This window comes from Pinus tabuliformis, chromosome 4_1, assembly GCF_031772625.1.
Source record: "Pinus tabuliformis cultivar Carrire ecotype Pingquan chromosome 4_1, CPIR1, whole genome shotgun sequence".
NCBI lineage: Eukaryota > Viridiplantae > Streptophyta > Pinopsida > Pinales > Pinaceae > Pinus > Pinus tabuliformis.
In genome coordinates, this window is record NC_142303.1 from 393,371,225 (window position 1) to 393,396,865 (window position 25,641).

Sequence of the window (25,641 nt, forward strand, 5' to 3'; positions counted from 1 at the left end):
AAATATATTATGACTCCTACCATAGCAATTGCTTCAATAAGAGCAACCCCTCTTTCACAAAAAAAAATAGCATAAAAAACTGCACTTTTAATTTTCAAACGCTTTTGAATTTTCTCAATCTATCTCTATTACATATGAGATATAATTTTCATATATAATTCCAATTAATTTATATATATATATTTTTTTTCCTTTTCAATACCCAACTCTTAATTCAATTCTCATATATTTTATAACAAAAATTCAGAACCATAATATCATACCAATTCTTTTAACACCCAAATCTTAAATTCAATTCTCAATACATTTTATGAGAATCCAAAATCTTAATTCAATTCTCAAGGCATTTTATAACAAAAATTTAAAACTATAACGTCACACCAGTTTTTTTAACACCCAATTCCTAGATTCAATTCTCAATGCATTTTATGAGAATCCAAAGCCATAACATCATTGGATAACTTATCCACATTACATTTTTTTTGCTATAACTTTTCTAAATTCACTTTATTCTTTTTCCCAGTTGTCCGCACCATCAGGTGACTTATCTACCTTACCCATAGAGTTTCTCGAAAGTTGCTTTGCTCCTTTCTAACAGTGGTTGCAACTTGCACCATGCCTCTCGTAGTTAGTTGGGAAAAATCATTTATCTAACCATGGCAGCTGCATGACGGATGCTCTAACTCCTCATTGTATAAGTTCCAAAGGCGAGTTAATTCCGGACCTCTAGTGCAAATTCGCGAGGTGAGAACGTGGGTGCTACTAAATTCGGTTTCGAACCAGATCTTGGCCAGCTCAAAGTTGGATCCATTCTGACTATCATTGTAATGGCGATCATACTTATTCAGTACTTCTTTTCAAGAATGGAATTGGTCAATTGATAAGCACGCTTTAGATCTCTTCGTCGGTGCTCGAGGGTTCACAGTCTTCTAACATGGGAGGATCTTCTTGGCCTTCTGCTGCAGAGGTACCATCACATGACTAGCTTGCATTTGAATAACTGTCTGCTTGCATGCAAATACTTAGATTTGGATACTGCATTTTTGCATTTCAGGTTGAGAGAGTTAGAAGGTCGGCAGCTGCTTTGGCAGGATGCGATGTAGAAAAAGTAAGAATGGTCGCCTCTCCATACAGAATTTGTCCTCTTGGCGCTCACATTGACCATCAGGTGACCTACTTAATTAGTTATGTAGTTACCCAGCTAAATGCCTAATTGATCTGCAAGTCAAATTCCATGTTATCGATGAAATGAACTTATGCGAGTTGGGGCAACTTGTTTTTAGTTAACACTAGATATGGTTTCGGTGTTTTAAGGATGACTATGAAGTCTGTCTGTGGCATCTGTCAATGGGTTCTTCGGTACATGCTATTTGCAGAACAATTCCACAGTCTAAAATTGATAAAACCGTTAATCTATTCTTCTTCTTTTTGAGGCGTGAGAAAAAGGATTCCAAATCATAGCTGACAAATAGATTAAAGATCGACTTATATGTATTTCTGGGCTGTTTTCTAGGCACATAGATTTGAGCCCTCCTCTTGGGTGCTATATTGCATTGGTCGAGAGGTCTGGTCCACTGCAATAGATAATTCCCAACTATCATGGTCGTTGTGTTAATTTAAAATTGGGGTGTCCACGGATGCAGTCGTACTAACATCATCGGCATGACAACTCATGGTTGTGGTCGTCAATGCTGAAAGACCACTGTATATTATTGTAGTCGTATGAATCATGGGAACTTTAACTTAATTAAATAAACAAGATTTTTAGGTGTTAATTTGTACTAAAAATAAATAAATAGTCTTTATAATTCCGAGCCGCAGATTGCATGGATCAAGGCCTCAATCATACAGGGAGCTCAGCCTACAACTCTGCCCTTTATCATGCATCTACTTAATAATGTATGGATCACGTGTTTTACTTTTTCAAAGTTACCAGAAGAAAGGGTGGGTGCTGATATGAACTAGGTGTATGAGTGTTAGATTCTCAAAATCTTAGAATTCCGGTTTTATGGAAATTAAGGATCTAAAAAATACGTAGACATATAATATAGACATGAAGGAATAATTCCTATATTTTAACGATAAAAGTTACAAAACGGAAATCGATTCGACACACTACTATAGCCTTCTAGAAGCATCTTCGATAGTCCTTTTAGGGATTAAAGTTAAATATAGGTGTTTTTAATTTTTCCCTTTCTGGATATTTTTGTTTCTCCTGAATTCTAATCAAGGAATTTTAGAAAATTTTGCAACTCATAGACAAATGATAATATTCAGTATGGGGTTTGCCCTAGATCTGTCTCTTTCACGAGAAACAAGTGGGAAATATATTCTAGTTGGATCTTATAAGGATGCCATGAGCTAAAAGGATTGGACACGTATGTTAATTTTTAATATCAGTTCTGATTTATTTTTCGAAACAATTATTTTATGTCCATAAGTTATTTCACCCAGTAAAATCTTCTTCTTAAACTGCTGAAAATAAATACGTTGGTATTTTAACCTCACAATTAAAATTTGCAGCAAAAATAAAACAGAAAATCAGCCACAAAAGAGCAGAAAATCAAAGAACCAAAAGTGAGAAAATCAAAGAGCGTTGACCAGATACATCAATGGCCTAGTGTTGACCATATAAATAAAAGAACCTATCAGTTGCCAGTAAAATGTGGGACCCACCAACTCTAACTCAGAAGCATTCAACTTCCTCAAGTTGGTAATCATGGGTGTCGACATAGGCCTGCAATCCACCATCTCGAATCTCTTCAGGATTTCAACTGCATACTTCCCTTATCCAAGGAAGATCTCACTTGTTTGCTGCCACACCTCCAACCCCAAAAAGTAGTGCATCATGTTGATGTCCTTCATCTCAAACTCTGCAGCTAGGTCTCTCTTGCACATCTCTATAAGCTTCTCTGCCCCTGTAAGAAAGAGGTCATCCACATAAAGTACCAGAATGAGTGGATCGTCACCAGCTAGTATATAGTATAGGTTGGGATCCACCTCACTCTTGGTGAAGCCCATGCATAGCAGATACCCATCAATGCTCGAGTACCATGCCCTAGGTGCTTGGTTGAGAGTCGAGACCATACAAAACCTTCTTTAACTTGCATACATGAGAATCTCTACCATGCGCCTCAAAAGCCCATGGTTGCTTGATAAGTTGATATACATTTCTTCCTCTATCACACCATTGAGGAGGGTTGTCTTCACATCCATCACCCCATTTTTGAAGTAATAGACACAACAACCCTGATAAAAGTGTATCTGGCAATTGGAGCAAATGTCTCCTCATAATCCACTCCTCCTTGTGGGAAAACTATCTCGCCACAAGCCTAGCCTTGTACTTTTTGATGTTGCCATCTGCAACATGTTTGATCTTGAAGGTCTATCTCAAACTGACCACTGATTTCCCTTTTGTCCTAGGCATAATATCCCATGTTAGTTTTTGTAGCATCAAACATGTGTTCTAATCTCGAGTTGTGTTAGAGAGGCTAAAGAACACAAGATCTCCAAAACCTAGAAAAGGTTTCGAGAGAAAACACCTAGAGACAACTCAATCAAGTTAATTAATCAATAATCAAAAAAATGCCTAAGTCTAACTTGGGAAAAGTGATTAATTAACAACAATTAATTGAGAAAGGTGAGAATGCTCTAGAAATTCACACGGATTGAATTCGAGATGATCTTAGCTGTTGATGGATATCTAATTCACCAACAAGAGATTATAAGAGCAGGACGACGGAGAGCGAGTTCCTTTGCAGATCGAGCTATCCAGCTATAGAGGTCGAGTAGGGAAGAAGAGTTCGAGCCAGAAGGGAAGTAGAGACAATAGGGAGCAGAGACAGTGCTTCCAGAGGAGTTTCAAGTTTCGTAGAGTCAACAACAAAAGGGTTGAGTTTTCGTTAGTGAGGTTGCACAGGAAGCTTCAGAGGAGGGTTCAATTTGGCTGGAGAGAGGATAGATTTAGTTGTTGGTGGCAGGGAAAAGTTCTTGAAGGCCAAGCGAGTCATTCTCAGAGGCTGAGTTGGGCAAAATGACAACATCAGAGCAGTTCCAGAGGCACTATGAATTGTCCTGCGCAAAGGCAGCGCAGAGGCTGACGTAGGGGTGTTTAAGCAACCAGTTTGAGCCAGTTTCAAAGCTGAGATCAGAGTTGGGTGAGACAAAAATTGTCTCACTAATTTTTGGCCAAATTATTATGCTAAGGATTGCCAGTTTGGCATCCAGATTTTTGTACTCAGATTTCAGTGCTGCATAATAAAGTAAACCCTCATCTACTGCACTGATTTTCCCACATTGGGTTTTTCTGAGGACTTTTGTCCAAAAATAACGGTGTCAATTTTATTGTGTGTGTGCTCTCTTTTCTCAGTTCTAGATTTATTTCCGCCGTGCATTTTATTTTTGGTGAAAATTGTAGTAGTGATTTTATTCGTTATTTGCCGTAATAAGTTAATAACAAATAAACTGCACATAATAATATTCAGTTAGAAGAATAATTTCCAATTGTTGCAATAGTTGGAAATTTCACATGGTATCAGAGTAGTTTGAAGATAGATCTGAGGCTCAGTGATGAGGGAGAAATTTTGAGAATTTATGGGTTTGCGCAAACCACCAATAGAAAGTGCGAATTAGCAGAGGCAGGGTTTGATTTTCAATTTGCAGGAAGCAGATAATTCGTAGTTAATTTGGGTGCAGTTGGTTTGCAGCAGGTTTTGCAACAACAGATCAACGCTGGCCGGAAGAGAAAAAGCACACTGAGAAAGGAGTTTTCCAAAATCTTCCTAAGGGTTTCCAGATCCAGTTTTCTGGAGGAAATCTGAGTTTTCCATAACAAAAGGTAGTAGTAGAGCCAATCTGTGCATTCCAGGAGGAAGTGCGTGTAGTAGAGCAGGAAAGGGAGGAGATTCCTGTTTATTTTCCCAGATTTGAGTTTTGCAGAAATGGTCTCAATAGGACTTCGAGATCAGGATAGGCTTGATGGTGTGAAAATTTCATCTATTGCAACAACAGGAAATTATTCTCCTAACTGTAAATTTAATTATGCAGTTTATTTGCTACGACAAACAATGAATAAAATCACAGCTGCAATTTTCACCATAAAAATTCTGCGGAAAACAAAATGCTGGAAATTGAGAAATTCTACCACACACTAGAATTTCGACATCGTTATTTTTGGACAATTGTCCCCGGAAAAACCCAACTTGGGAAAACCAGTGCAACATATGAGGGTTTTATTATTATTCTTCAGCAACAAATTCGAGTACAATAATATGGATGTCAAATTGACAATCCAATATGAGAGAATCACTGGCAAAATTATTCTGAGGTATTTTCCTCACCCCATAGTTGATTTCAGCACCCGAAACCAACCCCTTAGCAATTCGTACTGCCTTTTGTGTCATCCTCTGCACATTGCTTGCGTCGGCCTGGCTGCTGCTGCCTCTAGAAACTTCTGAAATCTACAACTTTGCTTCTCTCTGGCTCTGGCACTGATTCACTGGTCCTTTTGATCAAAATCCCAACCACCATCTACTAAATTGATTGCTCCTCCAGCTAGATCGAACTTCTCTGTTGCTACTGCCTGTGCAGTCCCTCTCGGCAAACTCGCACTCCCTTAATTTGACTCTTCGTGCACTGAGAACCTCCACTGGAATATTGCTTCACTCCTCTGCCACCTGCTACTCGATCTCTGGCTCGCATCCTCCGCTGAATCACTGTGCTACTGGAAAATCGATCTGCCGAGATCACTGAGTGTCTGCACTGGTGTGTTCTCCATTTACCCATCGAATTCTTCTTATAATCTCCTATTGGAGCACCAACAACCAAGATTAGAACTTAATTAAGGGCCCAGATTAAATCCCTGTCGATCCTTGTGAGTTTCTAGATGATTCACACCTTGTGTCAATTAATACTGATTAATTAACCATATTCCCTAAGCTTAGAAGTAGGAAATATTTAAAAATCGGCTAATAATCTAATTGAGACACTTCTAGGTGGAATTTGCAAAAACAATTTCTGGGTTACGAAGATCTCATGTGTTTTAGCCTCTCCACAAAGTTTCGAGATTAGAACACCTCTGATGCTACAAAAATTAACACTCCCTCTTAGCGAGAAAGGTGTTATAGTCAATGTGGAAAAAGTCGAAGTCGGGATTAATTCGGCAAGGGTCCAAAAGTTGAAAAACTCGTCAAAGTCGGGAGTTTTTTGAAAAAGTCGCCAAAAAGTCGGCAAAATTAAAAAAGCACAAAATTATTCATTTTTATTTTATTTTTTTTAACATCTAGAGTATCCACAACATCAAATAAATGCATTTCCACATAAACATGTAAAGAAAGCTAATATATAATATGTATATGAAGTCTAATGCTACATCACATATCAAAATAGTGAATCAACTCCTGAATTTTGGGTCCTGTCTGAATCTCAACTCTCAAGAGTCAAAATATCAACAAAAAATATAATAAATGTATATCATGAGTCATCTAAAAGTCATCAAGTAATCAGTCACTGAGATCCTCTTCCCCTTTTAATTTTTGTTTCCGCTAATTGTATTAAGAAATAAGTCATGCATTTATTCAGTAGATTGTAATCTACTTGGGTAATAAGGTGTCAGGTGGTAGGTCCACTGAAAATTAACAATGAGTATCACAATAGATGTGAAAATTAACGTTTGGTGACTCCAAGCTGCTTATTTTCTGAGAAAACAGTAGATGTCAGATTACTAACCTAGCCTTGGCATCTATTATTCAAAAACTCTTGGAGGTAAAATCCACTTCTGATACATAACCTTTGCCCACATTTATAGGGAGTTCACCACTAAAGAAGATTCCCTTTCAAAACGTGCTCTCATTGCAGGAAGTATCTTTGTTGTCACAAGATTTCACAGGTACTTTGTTCCTGTCTGAAAAATGGGTTCTTTTTTGAGGCACTGGTTTTGTTTTTTTTGGACAGGTTGTTGCTATTTGATCTTCATGACCTCCTCTTTGTTGTTTCTTCTAGAAGCATTCAACAACTATAACAATGTTTTTGATGGTGTGGGGTTCTTTCTACAGAAGACTGTTGTATGCTTGTTCTTTTGGTACTTTTGTAATCTTTTGAAGGGGCAGTGGCTGTTAGAGTCTGGATCACTAAAAGCCTGGAGGCTTAGCCAATGTATACTTTGCTTTCTAACTAGAAATATGAAGTATAAAGATTTGTTTTTCCTTGGAAAGCAAAAACATATCTTAACCTCAAAACTAACAGATTACAAATGAGACTGCTATGCTCGCAAGAAGTATGACAAACAATACAATGCAATAACTTGAAAATGCATGGATGGAAGCTTCAATTCAGTTTTTTCACCTTTGTGACCTCTTTATCCACGGCCTGGGAAGGGAGGCAGACTTTTTGGGTCAACTCCCGATTAAATCGGGAGTATAAGGAAAAAATCGGGATTTTTTCCTTTGTGAAAAAGTCGCCAAAAAGTCGGGGGATTAAATCGTTTAGTTCAAAAAATCGCGTTTTTAGGATTAAATCGGGATTTTTTCCAGACTTTTTCCACACTGGTTATAGTGCACTGCTGCTACAACACCCTCTCTCTGTATCACCTCTCTGTCATGCTACTGATGTCTGGCTACTGTCCACCAACCATTGCACAACTCTGATGCTGCATTTGTGTTGCTGCTGACACTGTCATACTGCTGCCAACCCTGCATCTGCATTGCAACTCCCTCTCATTTGTTGATGCTGCAACTGCAACTGAGAAGCATCCAAAATAACCTGCCCCTGCTATTGAAACAGGTTCTCCACCATACCCATACGTTCTCTGAAATAGACGAACTTAGCTCTCCTTAGAGCTTTCGTGAGTATATCTGCAACCTACTCTTCTGTGGGAACATATTGTAGCTGGACCACTCCACACTGCACACAATCTCTGATGAAATGACACCGAATATCTGTGTTTCAACTTGTCATGAAACACTGGATTCTCAGAGAGCTTAATGCAACTCTGATTATCACTGTAGACACTGGTCGCCTCCATCCTCTGCCTGAACAAGCTTATTAGCAACTTCCAAATCCATATAGCTTTGCACGTAGTCGTACTTGTTGCCATATATTCCGCTTCTACAGAGCTCAGTGCCACTGACTTCTGCTTCCTGTTACACCAAGAAACCATTCCTGATCCAACGTTGAAGCAATACCCAAAGGTACTTTTCCTGTCCACTGAACTGCCTGCCCAATTTGCATGTGTGAACCCACATAGTCTGACATCATCCCCTCGGGTATATCTCAACCCATACCTGACTGTGCCATGCACATACCTCAAAATATGCCTCGCTGTTGCCCAATGTACCCTCTTCAGTTCTACTATAAACTGACTCAGGGTATTGATTACGAAGCATATATCTGGCCTAGTGTAGACTAGATACATGAGGGAACTGATAAGCTGTCAAGGTGGGATCGACATCCTTGTCATCTGATGCACCTATCTTCTTCTAGTTGGTGATCATGGGCATAGACATGGGTCTACAATCCTACATTCTGAACCTCTTTAAAACATCTGTAGCGTATCTTCCTTGCCTAAGGAAGATCTCCCCGTCCTTCTTCCAGTCCTGTATGAGCCCTGATGATCCTGTCAAGAAGAGATCATCCACATACAATACTAGGATGAGTGGCTCACCCTCTACCATCAAATAGTAAAGGTTGGGATTTGCGTCACTTTTGACGAATCCCATCTGCTGCAAGCAGCTGTCAATCCGACCATACCATGCCTTGGGAGCCTGATTGAGCTCGTATAGAGCTTTCTTAAGTCTACACACATGAGTGCGGCTCTATTGAGTCTCGAAGCCCTCTGGTTGTTCTATGTACACCTCTTCCTCTATCACCACGTTCAAGAATGTTGTCTTGACGTCCATCTGGTGAATTTTCCATCCCATCTGAGTTGCTAGGGATATAACTGACCGAATAGAAGTGTATCTGGGAACTAGGGCGAAGCTCTTCTCATAATCTATCCCTTCTTTCTCTGCATACCCCTTTGCCACGAACCTAGCCTTGTACTTCTCCACGTTTCCATTTGCAACATACTTGATCTTGTAGATCCATTGAGAACCTACAACTGACTTGTCCTTAGGCCTCGACACCACCTTCCAAACCTCGTTCGTCATGATAGAGCTGTATTCTTCTACCATGGGATCTACCCACATTTGATGCCGTGCGGCTTCCTGAAGGCCGGAAGGTTCTGCAACCTGAGCTACCAGTGCTTGATATCTATCAAGCTGTCTGCGCTCTCTCTTGTTCGTCTTAGGAGCTCCAATAAACTCCTCTGCATCTCTTAGTATCTGACAAACCTCTCTGCTGGCTCGACCACTAGTAGTGGGAGGTTCAACAAGCTCCTCCTCATCTTGCCTTTGCTGCTCTGTCTCCTAAGATCTCACCGGATTCCCTGCTCCTGAGGAAATGCTAGTACTGGTTACTATAGTGGATCCCTGTGACTGTCCCACTAGCTGCCCCTGTTGGTGGACCAATGGAGCTTCAGTTGGCTGATTTTGATTACTTGTAGGCATCTCACGAGATCTCTTGAAATCTCGATCTTCTATGAACTTTATGTCCCATGTCACTACAATGTTCCTACTGCTAGGAATGTAGATCCTGTATGCCTTGGAGGTTTCGCTATACCCAACGAGAAACCCCTTCTCTGCAGTTTGATCCAATTTGGTGCGCTTTTCATCTAACACGTGGCAATAAGCAACGCTGCCGTAGATCCTGAAGTGACTAACTTCTGGTTTCTTCCCTATTAAGACCCCTTCTGGCATTTTCTTCCCTAGTGCTCTGTGAGGAGTCCTGTTCTGAATATACACTGTTGTGTTACATGTCTTTGCCCATAAAAACTTGGGCGAATCCTGGTCATATAACATTGCTTTTGCAACACCAACTATAGCTTTGTTTTTCCGCTCTGCTACCCCATTTTGTTGTGGATTGTAAGGAGTTGTCCATTCTCTTCTGATACCTTCCTTCACACAAAAATATGTGAAGTCTTTATCAACATACTCTCCACCATTATTTGAGCGAAGCACCTTGATCTTCTTCCCTGTCGCATTTTCCACGAGAGCCTTAAACTCCTTGAAACAATCGAAGACCTCATCCTTGCTCTTCAAGAAGTAGATCTAGGTTTTCTTGGAATGGTCATTAATAAAGGTGATGAAGTATTCAGCACGGCTAAGAGCTCTGGTGGACATTGGGCCACAAATATCTGAATGTATAAGTCCTAACACACCATCTGCTCTGTTGTCACTTCTTGGGAATGTTGCCTTAGCATACTTCCCAAACACACATCCTTTGCACACATCATCGTGTTCTTTGCCAAGTTCTGGAACCCCTGTTACAGTCTCTCTGAGCATCTTGGGTGCTCCATGGTGTAGATGTCCCATTCTTCTATGCCATAACTAATTCAGTTCCTTCCCACTGCTATTGTCATTACGTATTAGTGCCATTGGAGAGTCGAGCTGCAATCTGTACAATCTGTTGCTTCGAAGTCCAATTTGTCTTACCCTCTTCCAGCTCGAGTGTTTGACAAACACTTTCTTCCCTACGAAGTGGATATCATATCCCTTATCCTGTAACTGGGATACTAAAATTAGGTTCATACCCAATCCTGGCACATGCAATACATCTGTAGTGCTGGTACTTGCCCCTGACTCCCTTTGAAAATCGATGGTACCTATCCCTATTGGATTACACTTTGTTCTATTTCCCATCGTAATCTGGAAGTCCATCTGCTCCTCCTTGTAGTTAGAGAAATATTCTCTAACCCCTGTAATGTGAGTGACGCTCCACTTTCGATATACCAGACACCCTGTGAAGCTGAGCTTGATAAGCAAGCAAATTCATCCTCTAACCTGGAAGACAAATTTTAAGCCCCCTGAATGTCAATTTTGTCCATGATCATACTTGACAATTCTGTGTGCTATTCCTCTTCCACCTGATACTGATTTTGCTCTAACTGTTGGAAAATCCTTTGGGCCCAACCAAGGAATCTGCTCAGCGAAAATCTAAGCTGCTGCTGCTGCTCCCTTTGACTGTCGGAATCACTATTATGGGCAAATCGATTTTTTTGCCAACCTGCAACTGAAAATCGAACCCTTTGCCCAACAATTCAATTTGCCTGTCTAGGTATTGCGCAACCTCTCAAAATTTCGGCCCGTTGCTCCCTCTGAACAACGAAATTCTCTTCTTTGCTGCAAAGCTTCTCAGCTAATCACTCGCGCTCTAATACCATGTGAAAATTTCATCTATTGCAGCAACTGGAAATTATTCTCCTAATTGTAAATTTAATTATGCATTTTATTTGCTACGAGAAGCAATGAATAAAATCACAATTGCAATTTTCACCATAAAAATACAGTGGAAAACAAAATACTGGAAACTTAGAAATTCTAGCACACACATAAGAATTTTGACACTGTTATTTTTGGACAATTGTCCCCGGAAAAACCCAACTTGGGAAAATCGGTGCAACAGATGAGGGTTTTATTATTATTCTTCAGCAACAAATTTGAGTACAATAATATGGATGTCAAACTTACAATCCAATCTGAGAGAATCACTGGCAAAATTATTCTGAGGATTTTTCTTCACCCTACAACTGATTTCAGCTCCCGAAACTGACCCCTCAATAATTCGTACTGCCTTCTGCATCAACCTCTGCGTAGTGCTTGTGCAGGCCTTGCTGCTGCTGCCTCCGGAAACTTCTAAAATCTACAACTCTGCTTCTCTCTGGATTTGGAACTAATTCATTGGTCCTTTCGATCAAAATCTCGACCACCAACTACTGAATCGACTGCTCCTCTAGCTAGGTCGAACTGCTCTGCTGCTGCTGCCTGTGCTTGCATAGTCCCTCTGGCAAACTCCCACTCCCTCAATTTGACTCTTCCGACATTGAGAACCTCCACCGGAATACTGCTTCACTCCTCTGCCACCTGCTACTCAATTTGTGGCTCGAATCCTTTTGCTGAATCACTCTGCTATTGGAAAATCGATCAGCCTAAATCACTGAGTGTCTGCAGTGGTGTGTTCTCCATTTACCCATCGATTTTTTCTTATAATCCTTTGTTGGAGCACTAACGACCAAGATTAGAAATTAATCAAGGGCCTACATTAAATCCATGTCGATCCGTGTGAGTTTCTAGATGACTCACACCTTATCTCAATTAATATTGATTAATCAACCATATTCCCTAAGTTTAGACTTAGGAAATATTTAAAAATTGGCTAATAATCTAATTGAGACACTTCTAGGTGGAATTTCCAGAAACGATTTATGGGTTATGAAGATCTCATGTGTTTTAGCCTCTCCACAAAGTTTTGGGACTAGAACACCTTTGATGTTACAAAAACTAATAGATGGAGCCTCTAACTTTTGTATTTATAAAGCCAACATGACTTTCTTACTAGATGAACATGGTTTGAAGACGTATGCAAAAGGAGTTATAGCCATACCTATAGATCCGCAGCAGCTAGAGAACTACAATAAGGAGATGGCCAAGGCAAAGAGGATGATCCTCGATGGAGTTCACGATCATATAGTCTCACATTTAGCTAGCAAGAATACTACCAAAGAAATGTGGGATGCTGTATCAACGCGTTTCCAGAATCCTTTCGAGAACCGGAAGATGTTCTTGAAAGAGAAGCTGAGGACCACCAAGATGCATAAGGGTAAATGAGTCACTCCTTATCTCACTAGAATTCATACTGCCCGAGATGAGCTTGCAGCTGTTGGAGAGACACCTCTCGAAAGTGAGCTAGTGCGTACAACTCTCAATGGTTTTGCCAAGGAGTGGGCAACTTTCGTCCAAGGTATTACTGGACGAGATCAACTACTAGGATGGGATTGATTGTGGGCCAATTTCACTCAGGAAGAGACGAGGCTTGCTCTGGTCGAGAGTAATATCAGTGGCAACAGTAGCAAAGGACCGAAGAGTGTGAAAGACGAGGAGAATGTGTTGATTTCTAGTAGCATCAGATGTGCTCTAAGCCTCAAAATTTTCAGGGAGGTTTGGACACATGCATTCCACAACACCCATAAATTGTTTTGGGAAATTCCACCCGAAGACAATTTTATTAAAATAATTAATTATTTTTAATGGGTGCCTAAGTCTAAACTTAGGAAATTAAAATAATTAAAGGGTATTAATCTAATTGTGGGTGAAACTTCTGGAAGAAGATGAGGATCAAGCCAAAATGATCTGAGCCATTGATTAGGATCTAATGTAGGCCGTTGGTTCTCAACAAAAGGATTATAAGAGGAGGCTTGAGGGGCATTTGGAACACAACATTCAGTTGAGATCAGAAGATCGAATTTCTGAGGCACAGCAGCTGCCGAGAGAGAAATTCGAAGTGATCTTTTGCAGTGAGCGGCAGGGATAGTTCTGGTTGGAGATTTCTCCTTATTCGGGAATACTCAGCAGAGAAGGCAGAGAGAGATCCAGGAGAGGCAACGTTGAGGCCACGCAGAGCCAGTGTAGCCTGATGCAGAGGCAGCGCAAAGCCAGTGTAGGCTGATGCAGAGGCAGCGCAGAGCCAGTGTAGCCTGATGCAGAGGCAACGCAGAGCCTTGAGGAGGTCCGTAATTTTGCTAGAAGGATCGATTTCAGAAGCTGGAAGCCGGCGTGTGAGACCGGGAGGTGGAAATCGAAGTTCCTGGAAGGAAAATCGATCAGCAGAGGGAGTGACGCTGTCCCTAGACGCTGTGACACTAGGCTGATGCAGAGGCGGCGCAGAGGCAACAAGGGGCAAGCCATTCTGTGGTTGAATCTGTCAGATCGCCTGTGATAGTGTGAGGTACTTCTCACTATTTTTTTGTCAATGATATTCTCTGTACTGGATAGCCAGCAAGACATCCAAAGATTGTATTGAGAACTACTCCATAATAATAAAACACTCAGCTGCTGCACCGATTTTCCCACATTGGGTTTTTCCGGGGACATTTGGCCAAAAATAACTGTGTAGATGTGTGTGATGTTTATTTCTCTCCTGTGTTGTATTTAGTTTTCGCAGTTTTATTTTGGTGTAGCTGCAATGTATGTATTTCAGTATTTGCTGTAGAAAACTGCAAGTAACTGTTCAATTAATTTAACAAGTAGGTGAAGTATAATCAGTTTGCTGCAGTAGGAATCAGGTAACTGATCTTTCACAGAATGTAGCCTTTGCATTGAAGGGAAAGGCAAAGAAAGATTCCAGTCAGGGACAAAGCTCAAAGAGGGAAGAAAAAAAGAAGATAGATCTATCGAAGATCAAGTGCTTCAAGTGTGGAGTTTGGTCACTACAGTACTTAGGGTCCCAAGAAGAAGGACAAACAGGAGAAGCAGGAGCAGGCAACAACTTTGACAGAGATCGATAATTTGTCCAACAGGTTGGAGGAGAAATTCGCTTTGTATGCAACTATACCTCTAGGAGAGAGGTGGGGAGATCTTGAGCTCTAGTTCCCAAAGTTACAAAGATTTAGGTAGGATCAATGAAGGACAACATCAGATAGATGTTTCCTTGCGGATCAATATCCTTGCTACAGGGGCCCACAATCTTTAGTAGCAAATGGATCAGTGTTAGCATGACGCAGCGAAATCTCGAGGGGCAGTTGCAGAACTAGATGCAATCAGTGATTGAAAGGCACAGAATCAGTTAGGGCACAAACAAATACTCAGTAAACAGTGCAAAGGCTAGTTGCAGAGATAGTTGATTCACAATTTATTTCTTGGTTGCAAGAGTTGCAGGAGTAGCAACAACATGAGATCAGTTGTAGCGTAGAGTGGTGTTGGTAGCAGTGCATGATGGCACAATGCAGTGTCAGCAACAACGTAGATGCAGGGTGGTTCAACTACAGAGTGGCAAATGAATCAAAGTATGCGCAGTGGCAGATTGTCACTCATGTCAGACATCAACAACGTGAGGGAAGATGTTACGAGAGAAAGATAGAACACCTTCCTTGCTAAGAGAGAGTGCTAGTTTTTGTAGCATCGGACATGTGTTCTAGTCTCGAGTTGTGTCAGAGAGGCTAAAGAACACAAGATCTCCAAAACCCATAAAAGTTTTTGGGAGAAAGCACCTAGAGACAATTCAATTAAGTTGATTAATCAATAATTAAAAATACCCAAGTCTAACTTAGGAAAATTGATTAATTAACAACAATTAATTGAGAAATGTGAAGATGCTCTAGAAACTCACACAGATTGAGTTTGAGATGATCTTAGCCATTGATGGAGATCTAATCATGACCGTTGGTTCAGCAACGAGAGATTATAAGAGTATGACGATGGGGATGGAGAAGACACATTTGAGGGAGAGTGAGTTCCTTGGCAGATCAATCTATCCAGTTGCAGAGGTTGAGCAAGGAAGAAGAGTTCAAGCCAGAAGGGATGCAGAGACAGATAGGGAGAAGAGATAGTGATTCCGGAGGAGTTTCCAGTTCCGGAGAGTCAGCAGCAAGAGGGCTGAGTTTTCCTCAGTGAGGCTGTGCAGGCAGCTTCAGAGGAGGGTTTGATTTAGCTGGAGAGAGGGTTGATTCAGTTGCTGGTGGCCAAGAAAAGTTCCAGAAGGCCAAGCAAGTCATTCTCAGAGGCTGAGTTGGGCAGAATGACAACATCAGAGCAGTTCTAGAGGTAGTATGAATTGGCCTGCGCAGAGGCAGCATAGACGCTGATGCAGGGGTGTTCGAGCAACCAGTTTGAGCCAGTTTTGGAGCTGAGATCAGTGTCGGGCCACAATTTGTTCTTATATGCTATATACATGTACATGCTTCACATATTCAATGTCCAGTGGTTTGGATTTTTCGTTTTTGCAAGAACACTTTGTGGGATTCTCCCCTCTTCCCTAGAATGTCCAATGAGGACAGTGTCAGCTGCTAGCTGCAAGAGCAGCTGGTAACCCTGAGGGACTCAACCCAATTTGAACCTGTGACTGATGGCCTCCCCATTGGCAACACATGCCTTTGGTGGATGGTTCAACAATTGAGGTAACTATTGGGGCTTAATGGTTTGAATATACATTTGTCATTGATGTACATGAAAATATACTTAAAAAAAATTAAAATATAAGTATGTTATGTTTTTTCATATGGATTGCTCTTTTTCCTGTTTTGCTACAGTTCGATAACATTGGTTTTCCCCTGTACATTATGCAAATTGTTAAATAGGTAGTGGTGTCAAATTTTTTTATTTTATTTATTTTTTAAAAAATAAATTAGATATCTTGTTTTTATTTCCTCCAATTTTGTACTCATTCTGTTGGAAAAATAATGTAAAACCAACATATTGGGGAATGTCTAGAATCTAGATACTCTGGGAGATACAAGAACAATTATACAATGGGTTTGGGAAAATTTTGCATCATGGTACCTACGGTTGATGCTGATACATTCTATAATACCAATGTAATGCCAGGAGTACATTATACCACTAATTCTACTCGTCACTGCCATGGTTACTGCAAAATGAACTAATGACTCCGTAAACCTTGTGGCATGCCATCAGAGGAGACAGCCAGGGCTAGTTTACTAAACTTCAATTGTTAGAGATTGTCTTTTTATAAATGTTATCAGTGGTGATTTTCACAGTGACCTGTTTTTGCTATTGTGAATATCAGTCATCATATGGAATCTTTTGCAAAATCACAGTTCTAAGTTTCTGATTTTTTCGTTGACTTCAGGGTGGGACTGTGACGGCAATGACAATAAATAGGGGCATACTTTTAGGCTTTGTCCCCTCAGGAGACTGCAAGGTAATTCCTGAAATTGTGGTCTATAAAGTTTTTCCTTGTCACATGACAGTTTCAATTTAATCCTGTTTATGGCTGGAGAGGTTTGAACTGTGTAGTCATCTACGCTGAAAAATGCTATGCAAAAGCTTCCCTGCGTTTGTTGTTTCCTTATTTGCTTGGATTCTAGTCATGAAATCAATTGTTCAAATCTCTCATTGTACTTTATCTCATGAAAAGAGGTATTTTTGTCATGGCCCTAAATAACAACTACAAGACTACTGTAAACACTAAAGACAGAATTAGCTTTAGACATTTTTAATGTATTGAATCATAGCTTAGAGTCATGGGAATAGAAAAAATACTTTGGTAAGCAATGTAGGTTGCTTTGAATCTAGGAGTGTGATGCAAGACTACATGCAGCATAGCCAAGCTCAGAAAAAACCAAGAAATTTGACATTGAGGTAGCCTACAGTAGAATATTTTGTTAACTTTGATAAAAAAATAACTTACTAGTTTAAGTAGGGCTGAAGTAGGCCTATTTTTTTCACTAGTACATGCCTTCTCTTTTATTGCAAATTCTTTTTCTTTTTTTCTAGAGAAATCCCAAAATCTTTAGGGTTTTCACCCTTTGAATCTAGAAGTGTGATGCAAGACTACATGCAGCAGAGCCAAACTGAGAAAAAGAGAAGAAATTTGACATTGAGGCAGCCTACACTAGAATATTTTGCTGTCTTTGATAAAAAATAACTTGACTAGTATAAGTAGGGGTGAAGTAGGCTTCCTTTTTCACATCAATACATGCCTTCTCTTTTATTGCAAATTTTTATTCTTCTTTTCTAGAGAAATCCCAATATCTTTAGGGTTTTCACCCCATAACTTTGAATGGCAATAAACTTAATATATGAATTTCAACTTCAAAGTTTATCGTGACCCATCATCTTGGAGTGCCATGAAAGGATATTATGCAATAGTGCAATTGCAATTCGATTTTAGCTTCTCTATTGCAAGATAAAACAATGTGCATTGTATTAAGGTACTTCGTCTTTGTACCTTTACTTTTGATATATAATAATACATTGCATTTATTATTTTCCCTTGTATGAAGAAAGGATTGTTTTCATAAGTGCATCATGATGAGCACTAGTTTGGCCTTAGGATCTGTGATTATTTACTATATGAGTTTAAAAGGACACATGGTCTTAAATGACCAACTTATGACAGGAGCCTTCAGATGATATATGGTCTTAAATGACAAAATGTGCTTCTGATGATGAACAATCCTAAATGAACACTTGTGAAAAATATCAATTGATAAATAATCTTATCTGCACAAATTTATTTACCATTTCAATGACCAAATGTATAGTCTCAAACGACCAACTCTATTTATATTGTCTTAAATGACCGATATTATTCAGTGTTTTTTCTGAAAATACATTTTACAGAATCTCTTTGGCTAGGCTGAAACACTATTAGTGGTTTATCTATGCTGTCAAAGTGACCCAGGACTTGCACCTGGTCTCATTGGCACCCACTTGGGTGGTTTTGAACCCAGGTCTCCTCGTATGCTTTTTCACAATCTACCTAAGGAAAGAGACGGTTGGATGAAGAAAGAAGATAAATCTAAGTTTCTAGAAAACATAAATAGGCAAGAAAATAAGTTCTCCACAAAAATAATAACCAGAAAAAATTCTACAGTGGTGAATCCGAGAATATGAAATAAGAAGATTTCAATGATAGTTACAATAGTGATGATGAAACCAATGTAATTTGTGAAGTAAAAGCTGACTATGAAGAAGATTTTGGACGGAAAGTTTCATTAGCTGCTCTTACAGGGATCACCTAACCAAGGACCTTAAAAATCAAAAGACATGTTAAAAAAAGTAATGTTACTATGCTTAGATTCCGAACTATACACAAGTTTATTGATATCATTGGTGGTAAAAAGATCAACTTATTTGTTTACCCCATCAAATATTTCCAAGTTATGGTTGCAAATGGACAAAAAAAATTAAGGTATACGTAAATATAAGAAAATATATCTATCTATACAAGTTTTCAATGTGCAATCTGACTATTATTCATTACCTCTAAAAGGAATTTATATTGTTTTATGAGCATAATTGTTAATTGAGCTGGGTGCGTTCGCTATGATCCTTGAGTGACGATTAAAAACTTAAAGTGGGAAGGAAAAAATTATGAGTTAGAAGGTTTTACCCCCCTAGTTACTTAGATAATTTTATCACAGAGAATGGGAAAGATGATTTGAAATGGGGCCAAACAATGCATTCAATAGACCATATTCAAGCTTATAGCCCAAACATGTAAGTGATAAACCCAATTCAAGCAAGTAAACTAATATTTCAGAAAGTGAAGTAATCAAATAATAGATAATTGATGAATGAATGTGAAAGAGTACATGTGTTATTAATATACATTCAACCTAGCACTTGGCAACTAGATATATATGGGCCGACCACACACTTATTAATAATTACTACTCTAACCTACATAACTAGCCTAAGTAATGAATGGTTATGTTCCTTACAAGTCATCTTCTTTCACTAAGCTTTGTTCTCAAAGTAGAATTAGAGAGTCTATTGGGGCAAATGAATATGCATTCTTACACGATGTCTTCAATTGGATTCCATTGGATTTAAGGTTGTTAGAAAGAACTTGCTTGACTCTGTCTCAGCCTTTCTCTAGGTTCTTTTTAGGATCTGCATAGTCTTTTGGGATTGTTCCAAATGGTCTCCTCTATTGGAAACCTTGATGCTACTCTGTGTGAAGTCTTCCTCCTTAGGACACTGCCTTGGCATTCCTTTGGAGTTTATTGTTGTATAATTTATGCATTTTCCCTTGTCATTCAAACTTCATTAATTTCTTATGAAGATTGGTGTAACTGAACCTGTGGATCTAGATCTGCTGAAGAAGTACAAGGCTGAGATGGAAAAGGCCAAGAGGATGATCCTGGATGGAGTCAAGGATCACGTGGTGTGCCACGTTGCTAGCAGAGCAATTGCTAAGGAGATGTGGGATGCTTTGGCCACGTTGTATCAGGGATCTTCCGAGCAACGGAAGATGTACTTAGAGCAGAAGCTGAGATCTGCTCAGATGTAGAAGGGAGAACGTGTGGATCCATTCCTCACGAATTTGAAGGAGATTCGTGATGAGTTGTTGGCTGCGAGGCATACACCTCAGGATTTGGAGTTAGTGAGACTAGCCCTAAATTTTGTCTCGGATGAATGGCAAGTCTTTGTCCAGAGTATCCTGGGTAGAGCAGCATTGCCAAATTGGGATGAGATGTGGGCAGCTCTAAAACAAGAAAAGCTAAGGAGAGACCCGGTCAAAGTCAAACTTGATGGAAGCTACAGCTTGCAGCAGCGGTGGGACGAAGCCCAACGTAGAGGAGGAGAATAATGCAGCCCTTGCATTGAAGGGGCAGTAGGGGCAACAAAGACGAAAGAAGGACGTCTCCAAGGTGAAGTGTTTCAGATGTGGCAAGATGGGCCACTATGCATCCCATTGTCCTTCGAAGAAAAAGGACAAGGATGAGAAGCATGATCCTAAGGTTGCAACCGCAAAGATCGAACAGGAGGAGGAGTTCGCTATGATAGCCAAGATATCTCCAGGAGGGAGGTGGGCTGATATAGAACTGTAGTTTGATAGAGCTACAAATGGGCAGGATCCTTGAGGAGCCCACCGCTTGGATCATCACCTTGCTACGGGAGCCCATGATCAGTAGTAGCAAGATGGAGGAGTTTTCAGTTGGTGCCATGGAGTATTTGAGCGACAGATGCAGTAGTTAGCAGTGCCAGAACTTGAGTAGCGCAGAGTAGCGGGGCAACAATACGTGAAGGCACAGTGTAGAGCTTCAACATTGAGGCAACAGTGCGTGGAGGCACAATGCAGAGCTTCAACAGTGCAATAGCTTCATAAGACAACGTGGGACTAGCAGCAGTCAAGATTTCAACACTGAGGTGTATCCATAGGAGACTTGTCCAGTTTTTGGGTGTTTTCATTTGCTTCTTTCAACAATTGAGTTGCAGTACGGATGCAGTGTTAGCAGTGGCAGTGCTAGCAGCATAGAAGATGCAACATTTGAGAGGGAGCTGTAGTACAAATGTAGCATTGGTAGTGGCAGTGTCAAAGGCAGCAGTATAGTTGCAGCAGCAGAGCAGTAGTTGGTGGACAACATGTTAGACATCAACAATGCAGAGGATGATGCTTCAGAGTTAGAGCAATATGCAACAACGTACATTGCAAGAGCACATTCCTCGCTAAGAGGGAGTGTTGATTTGGGGTAACATCAGATGTGCTCTAGGCATCAAATTTTGCAGGGAGGCTTGGGCACATGCATTCCAAATAACCCAGAAACCGTTTTGGGAAATTCCACCCAGAAACGATTATATTAAAATAATTAATATTTTTAATAGTGTTCCTAAGTCTAAACTTAGGAAAATTAAAATATTAATGGGTATTAATCTAATTGTGGGTGAATCTTCTAGATAGAGACAAAGACCAAGTCAAAACGATCTGATCCTTTGATTAGGAGTTAATCTAGGCCGTTGGTTGCCTAACAAGAAGATATAAGAAGGGGCTTGAGGGTCATTTGGAAAATACACCAAGAGAGATCAAGAAATCTATTTTCTAAAGTGAGAAGTTCTTAGGAGGAAAATTCGATTGAGGAGATTTCTTACAGTTGAGGGGCAGGGATAGCTTCTGGAGAGAGTGATTTTCTCAGCCGGAGGATCATCAACAGAGTAATCTAGCAGTGGCAACGCTGAGCTAGAGTGGCTAACGCAGAGTCATGCAGAGGCAGCGCAAAAGCCAGCGAGGAGTTGGAAATTTGCAGAGGGAATTCGAGTTTCAGAAGTCGGGAGCCGGGGTGTGAGACCGGGAGGCAAAACTCGAATCTCCTAGGCAACAAATCAACTAGCCAGAAGAGGGACACAGTCCCCGGAGAGCTTGACGCTGGGCTGATGCAGATACTGCGCAGAGGCAGCCAGAAAAGCTGGGGGCAATTAGTTTGGGGCTTCATCAGTGAGGATTTCCTGTGATAGTGTAAGGTAACCTTACAATTCTTTTTGCCAGTGTTTTTCTCTGTAACTGAATAACCCTGTGAGGTATTCAGAGATGTATTCAGAATTTGCTACTACATAATAATAATAAACCCTCAGAGCTGCTGCACCGGTTTTCCCGCATTGGGTTTTTCCAGGGACATTTGTCCAAAAATAATGGTGTCCTATGTGTTTGTATTTCCTTGCTCAGTTTCTATGTTTTAGAATCATATTTGATTTGGTGTAGGCTGCTTCAATAATTTACTTCAATATTTCAAGAAGAAATCTGAAATAAGTTTGTAATGTAATTTACGATCTAGGTGAAGTAGATTCAGTTGGTTGCAGTATGATTCCTGAGATCGTTAGATCTAGGATTTTTCACACGACAAAGTAACGAATAAATCACACTGCAATTTGTTCACAATAAAAATGCTGCAGAAAATAAAAACTGGAACTGAGGAAATAGAGCACACACACACACACTAAAATGACACTGTTATTTTGGACAAAAGTCCCTAGAAAAAATCCAATGTGGGAAAACCGGTGCAACAGATGAGGGTTTTATTATTATTCTTCAATAGCAAAATCTGAGTACAATAAATTGGATACCAAACTAGCAATCCTCTCCTGAGAAATCACTGGCAAAATTATTGAGTGAATTTTTCCGTTCTCCAGAAGCAATCCGACAACAAACTTTCCATAGAAACTGGTCCCAGAATACTCCTGCGCAGGCCTCTACGCAGATGTTGCGCAATCCCTCACACGCACTCCTCAGATCTGCCTCTGATTCAGGCGTCCAGCGTGTTGCTGCCTCTGGAAGTGATTTTCCGGCCCTCTGGAAAATTATCCTGGTCTTCAGCAACTGAATCGACCTCTCCTCTAGCTGAATCAAATTGCCTCTTTGAGGCTCTGCACTAGCCCTTGCACAAACTCCTGTGGAATAAATTCGACTTCCTCTGGCTAACTCTTTCGGCAATGGAAAACTCCATCAGAATCTTTGTTGCTGCTCCTCTGCCTCTGCTACTGATCTCTAGCTCGAATTCTCTTCCTGGCTGAATCTCTGCATTCTGGGAAATTCGATCTGCCTAGATGGCTCAAATTCTCTTCCTGGTTCAATCTCTGCTCTCTGGGAAATTCAATCTGCCTAGCTCACCCACTAGCTCGATGTGTCTATCTCATACCCATCGTCCTACTCTTATAATCTCTTGTTGGTGATCAAATGGCCATGATTAGATCTCCATCAATGGCTATGATCGTCTCAATCTCAATCCGTGTGAGTTTCTAGAGCATTCTCACTTTTCTCAATTAATTCCCTTTAATTAATCGATTTCCCTAAGTTAGACTTAGGCATTTTTTAAATTATCGATCAATTAATTTAATTGAGCTGTCTTTGGGTGTTTTCTCCCGAAATTTTTTCTGGGTTCTGGAGATCTTGTGTTTCTTAGCCTCTTTGACCAAAGTCGAGACTAGAACACCTGTCCGATGCTACAAAAACTAACACTCCCTATTAGCGAGGAAGGTGTTCTCTCCCATAACATCTTCCCTCGCGCTGCTGATGTTTGACAACTGTGATGACCTGTCACTGCGCACCAAGCTACTGCACATTCTCTGATTTATCTGCCACTTTGTAGCTGAACCACCCTGCATCTGCGCTGCTGCTGACACTACATTGTACTCATGTACTGCTGCCAACACTACTTTGTGCTGCAACTGATCTCACACTGCTGCTGCTGCAAATACTGCAACCAAGAACAATCTATACTGATCTCCCTTAGAATAATAACTAGGAAATCTCTCTTCCTTCCAGCAAATCCCACATCCAGCTAGTGTCTACACTTGAAATTTGAGTAAACCTATAAGGAGATAAGCCAAAATACAATTAAAAAATTAGTTTTTCTTCTTTTTCCTCCAAAATTCATAACTGTTATTTTATTATTTTAACTATTATTTTATTATCTTTCCTTAGGAGGCCACTTTTAGGCTGAAATTTCTTCTAATGAGAATGTCAAGGGAATCTAAAGTTGGGGATCATGTGTTTTAAATGTGAAACCAAAAAAAGGTCCATGAAAGTTGGGAAGTTGTACTAAATTGACAACCATATATTGCACTCCTTTTGAGATCCTAGATAGGATACGACTTGCTGCATGTATGCTTTCATTTCTAGCCACCATAAAATTACATAATGTGTTTTATATATTCTATTCGAAAAAGTATGTGCAAAACCCTAACCATGTCATTGGCTAGATATTGATTCAGCTGGAATTGGAAGTAGACTTCCAAGTATAACTAGTGTGCATATTGGATAGGAAGGTTATTGTGCTTAAGAAAATAGTCAAAGGGTAGGTAAAGGTGCAATGGACCCACTACAACCCTAAAGAATCAATGTGGGAGTTGAAGGATGAAATGTGGGAGGCATATCTACATTTATTTTGAAAATAAATTGATGTAAAAATTTTGTTGTAACAATGTATAATGGTGATGTGCAATGAGGATAATGCAAAAGCTAGGGGTAGAGGAATGTAAAACCTTAGTTTTGATCTCGTGTTTAGTGTTTTGTATACACATGATGAATGGCTATAAGTCGTGCTACCCACCAAAAGTGGGTGACCCCATAGGAAATTTTTTTCTCCATTCATCTCTTCCAACGGGCCAGCCAACAACCCTTGACAACCACAACTAGTTGATGATGATGTGCCATTCATATCTCGACTACCTGCATTAGTCGTATGTTCCTCACCCATCTAGCAAGAGCGCATGTTGGAAGGTGGGTTTCCAATCAAAAGGTACTTTATTCATTCTGTAGTCAGGTGCTTATGTGTTAATTTTAGATAACAATGGTATGTTCTATGCTTAGCACAATTTACTTCAATGTTCCTTAGCAGCCCACTGACAATTTCCAATTATTTAAGTAGCAATCACATAAACCATTAATCACATTGACAGTAAATGCAGATAGAACATAAAACAAATGGAGAAGACAATCCAAGATAAGAGGACACTAGATTGGCGGATGCCAGGGAAAAACCCTAATGTGGGGAAAACACTTTGATCAAATCTTCTTATTATTATTCAATAGTTCAGTAGAGAGAGAGTACAAAATTCAAATAGACTAGCGCAATACAAAGTCAAATCAACCCGGTCAAATTCTGCAGCCAACTGCAGTGAAACTTCAACCCTAACCAAAAAGTCAACTTTAGTCAAAACAATAGTAAAACAACTCCTTTGAAGCTCGGTCAAAGGCAGTCCAATTCGGCCTCCAACAATGGTCAAAGTCAACACAAAACAACCACAAAAACTCTAGTCAACCTGTGGTTAGACCCGCGGTCAAACATGCCTGTAGTCAATGTAGGTCAAACAACTCCAAAATCCTTGATTTCTGTGCCAGTCAATGAGGCCTAGAGAAATCGAAATTCTGCCCTCAAAACCGCAGTCAAATTCGGTAAAAACAACCTCGGTCAACACTTGTCAAAGAGTTTGAAATTCTGCAATTTCGGTTTTGTGATTTAGCCCAGAAATTCGTTCTCCTAGCCGCACGTGTGAGAGAGAGAGAGGCTGCCCAAGCTGTACGAACCAATCTGATGAAGAGAGAAGAAATGTGTGAGTGAATGATGTCCAAATGAGATGTGAGGTCTCTTCTATTTATACACTTTGATGTGGGTGAAGAGACACATCCAATGGGATTCTTGAGCCTACATTAAGTTGAGGCCGACTTGAACAATTTGCACATGTGTGGTCATAAATTCAAATCACATTTCTGTTGTCCGAATGAGATGATCTTTATATCAATCTTGGACCTCTCGAAAAGAGGAATCCAATGCAATCATCATCTCCATCAAATGAGCTGTCCCAAGGTGGA

The 25,641-nt window shown here is 40.1% G+C and overlaps 1 protein-coding gene across 2 annotated transcripts in view; it reads left to right on the top strand.

Annotated features, from left to right (window-relative positions):
* Positions 1–582: 582 nt before the first annotated feature.
* GALAK (galacturonic acid kinase) overlaps positions 583–25,641 on the top strand; it is a 475,159-nt gene continuing 450,100 nt past the window's right edge. Inside the window, exons 1-3 of one of the 2 annotated variants that reach the window (XM_089419802.1) lie at positions 583–967; positions 1,055–1,168; positions 16,675–16,746. In XM_089419802.1, the coding sequence (XP_089275928.1) occupies positions 935–967; positions 1,055–1,168; positions 16,675–16,746 (219 nt within the window). In that variant the 5' untranslated portion in view covers positions 583–934. The remainder of the gene's footprint in view (positions 968–1,054; positions 1,169–16,674; positions 16,747–25,641) is intronic. The other variant, XM_089419801.1, reaches the window with a different exon arrangement.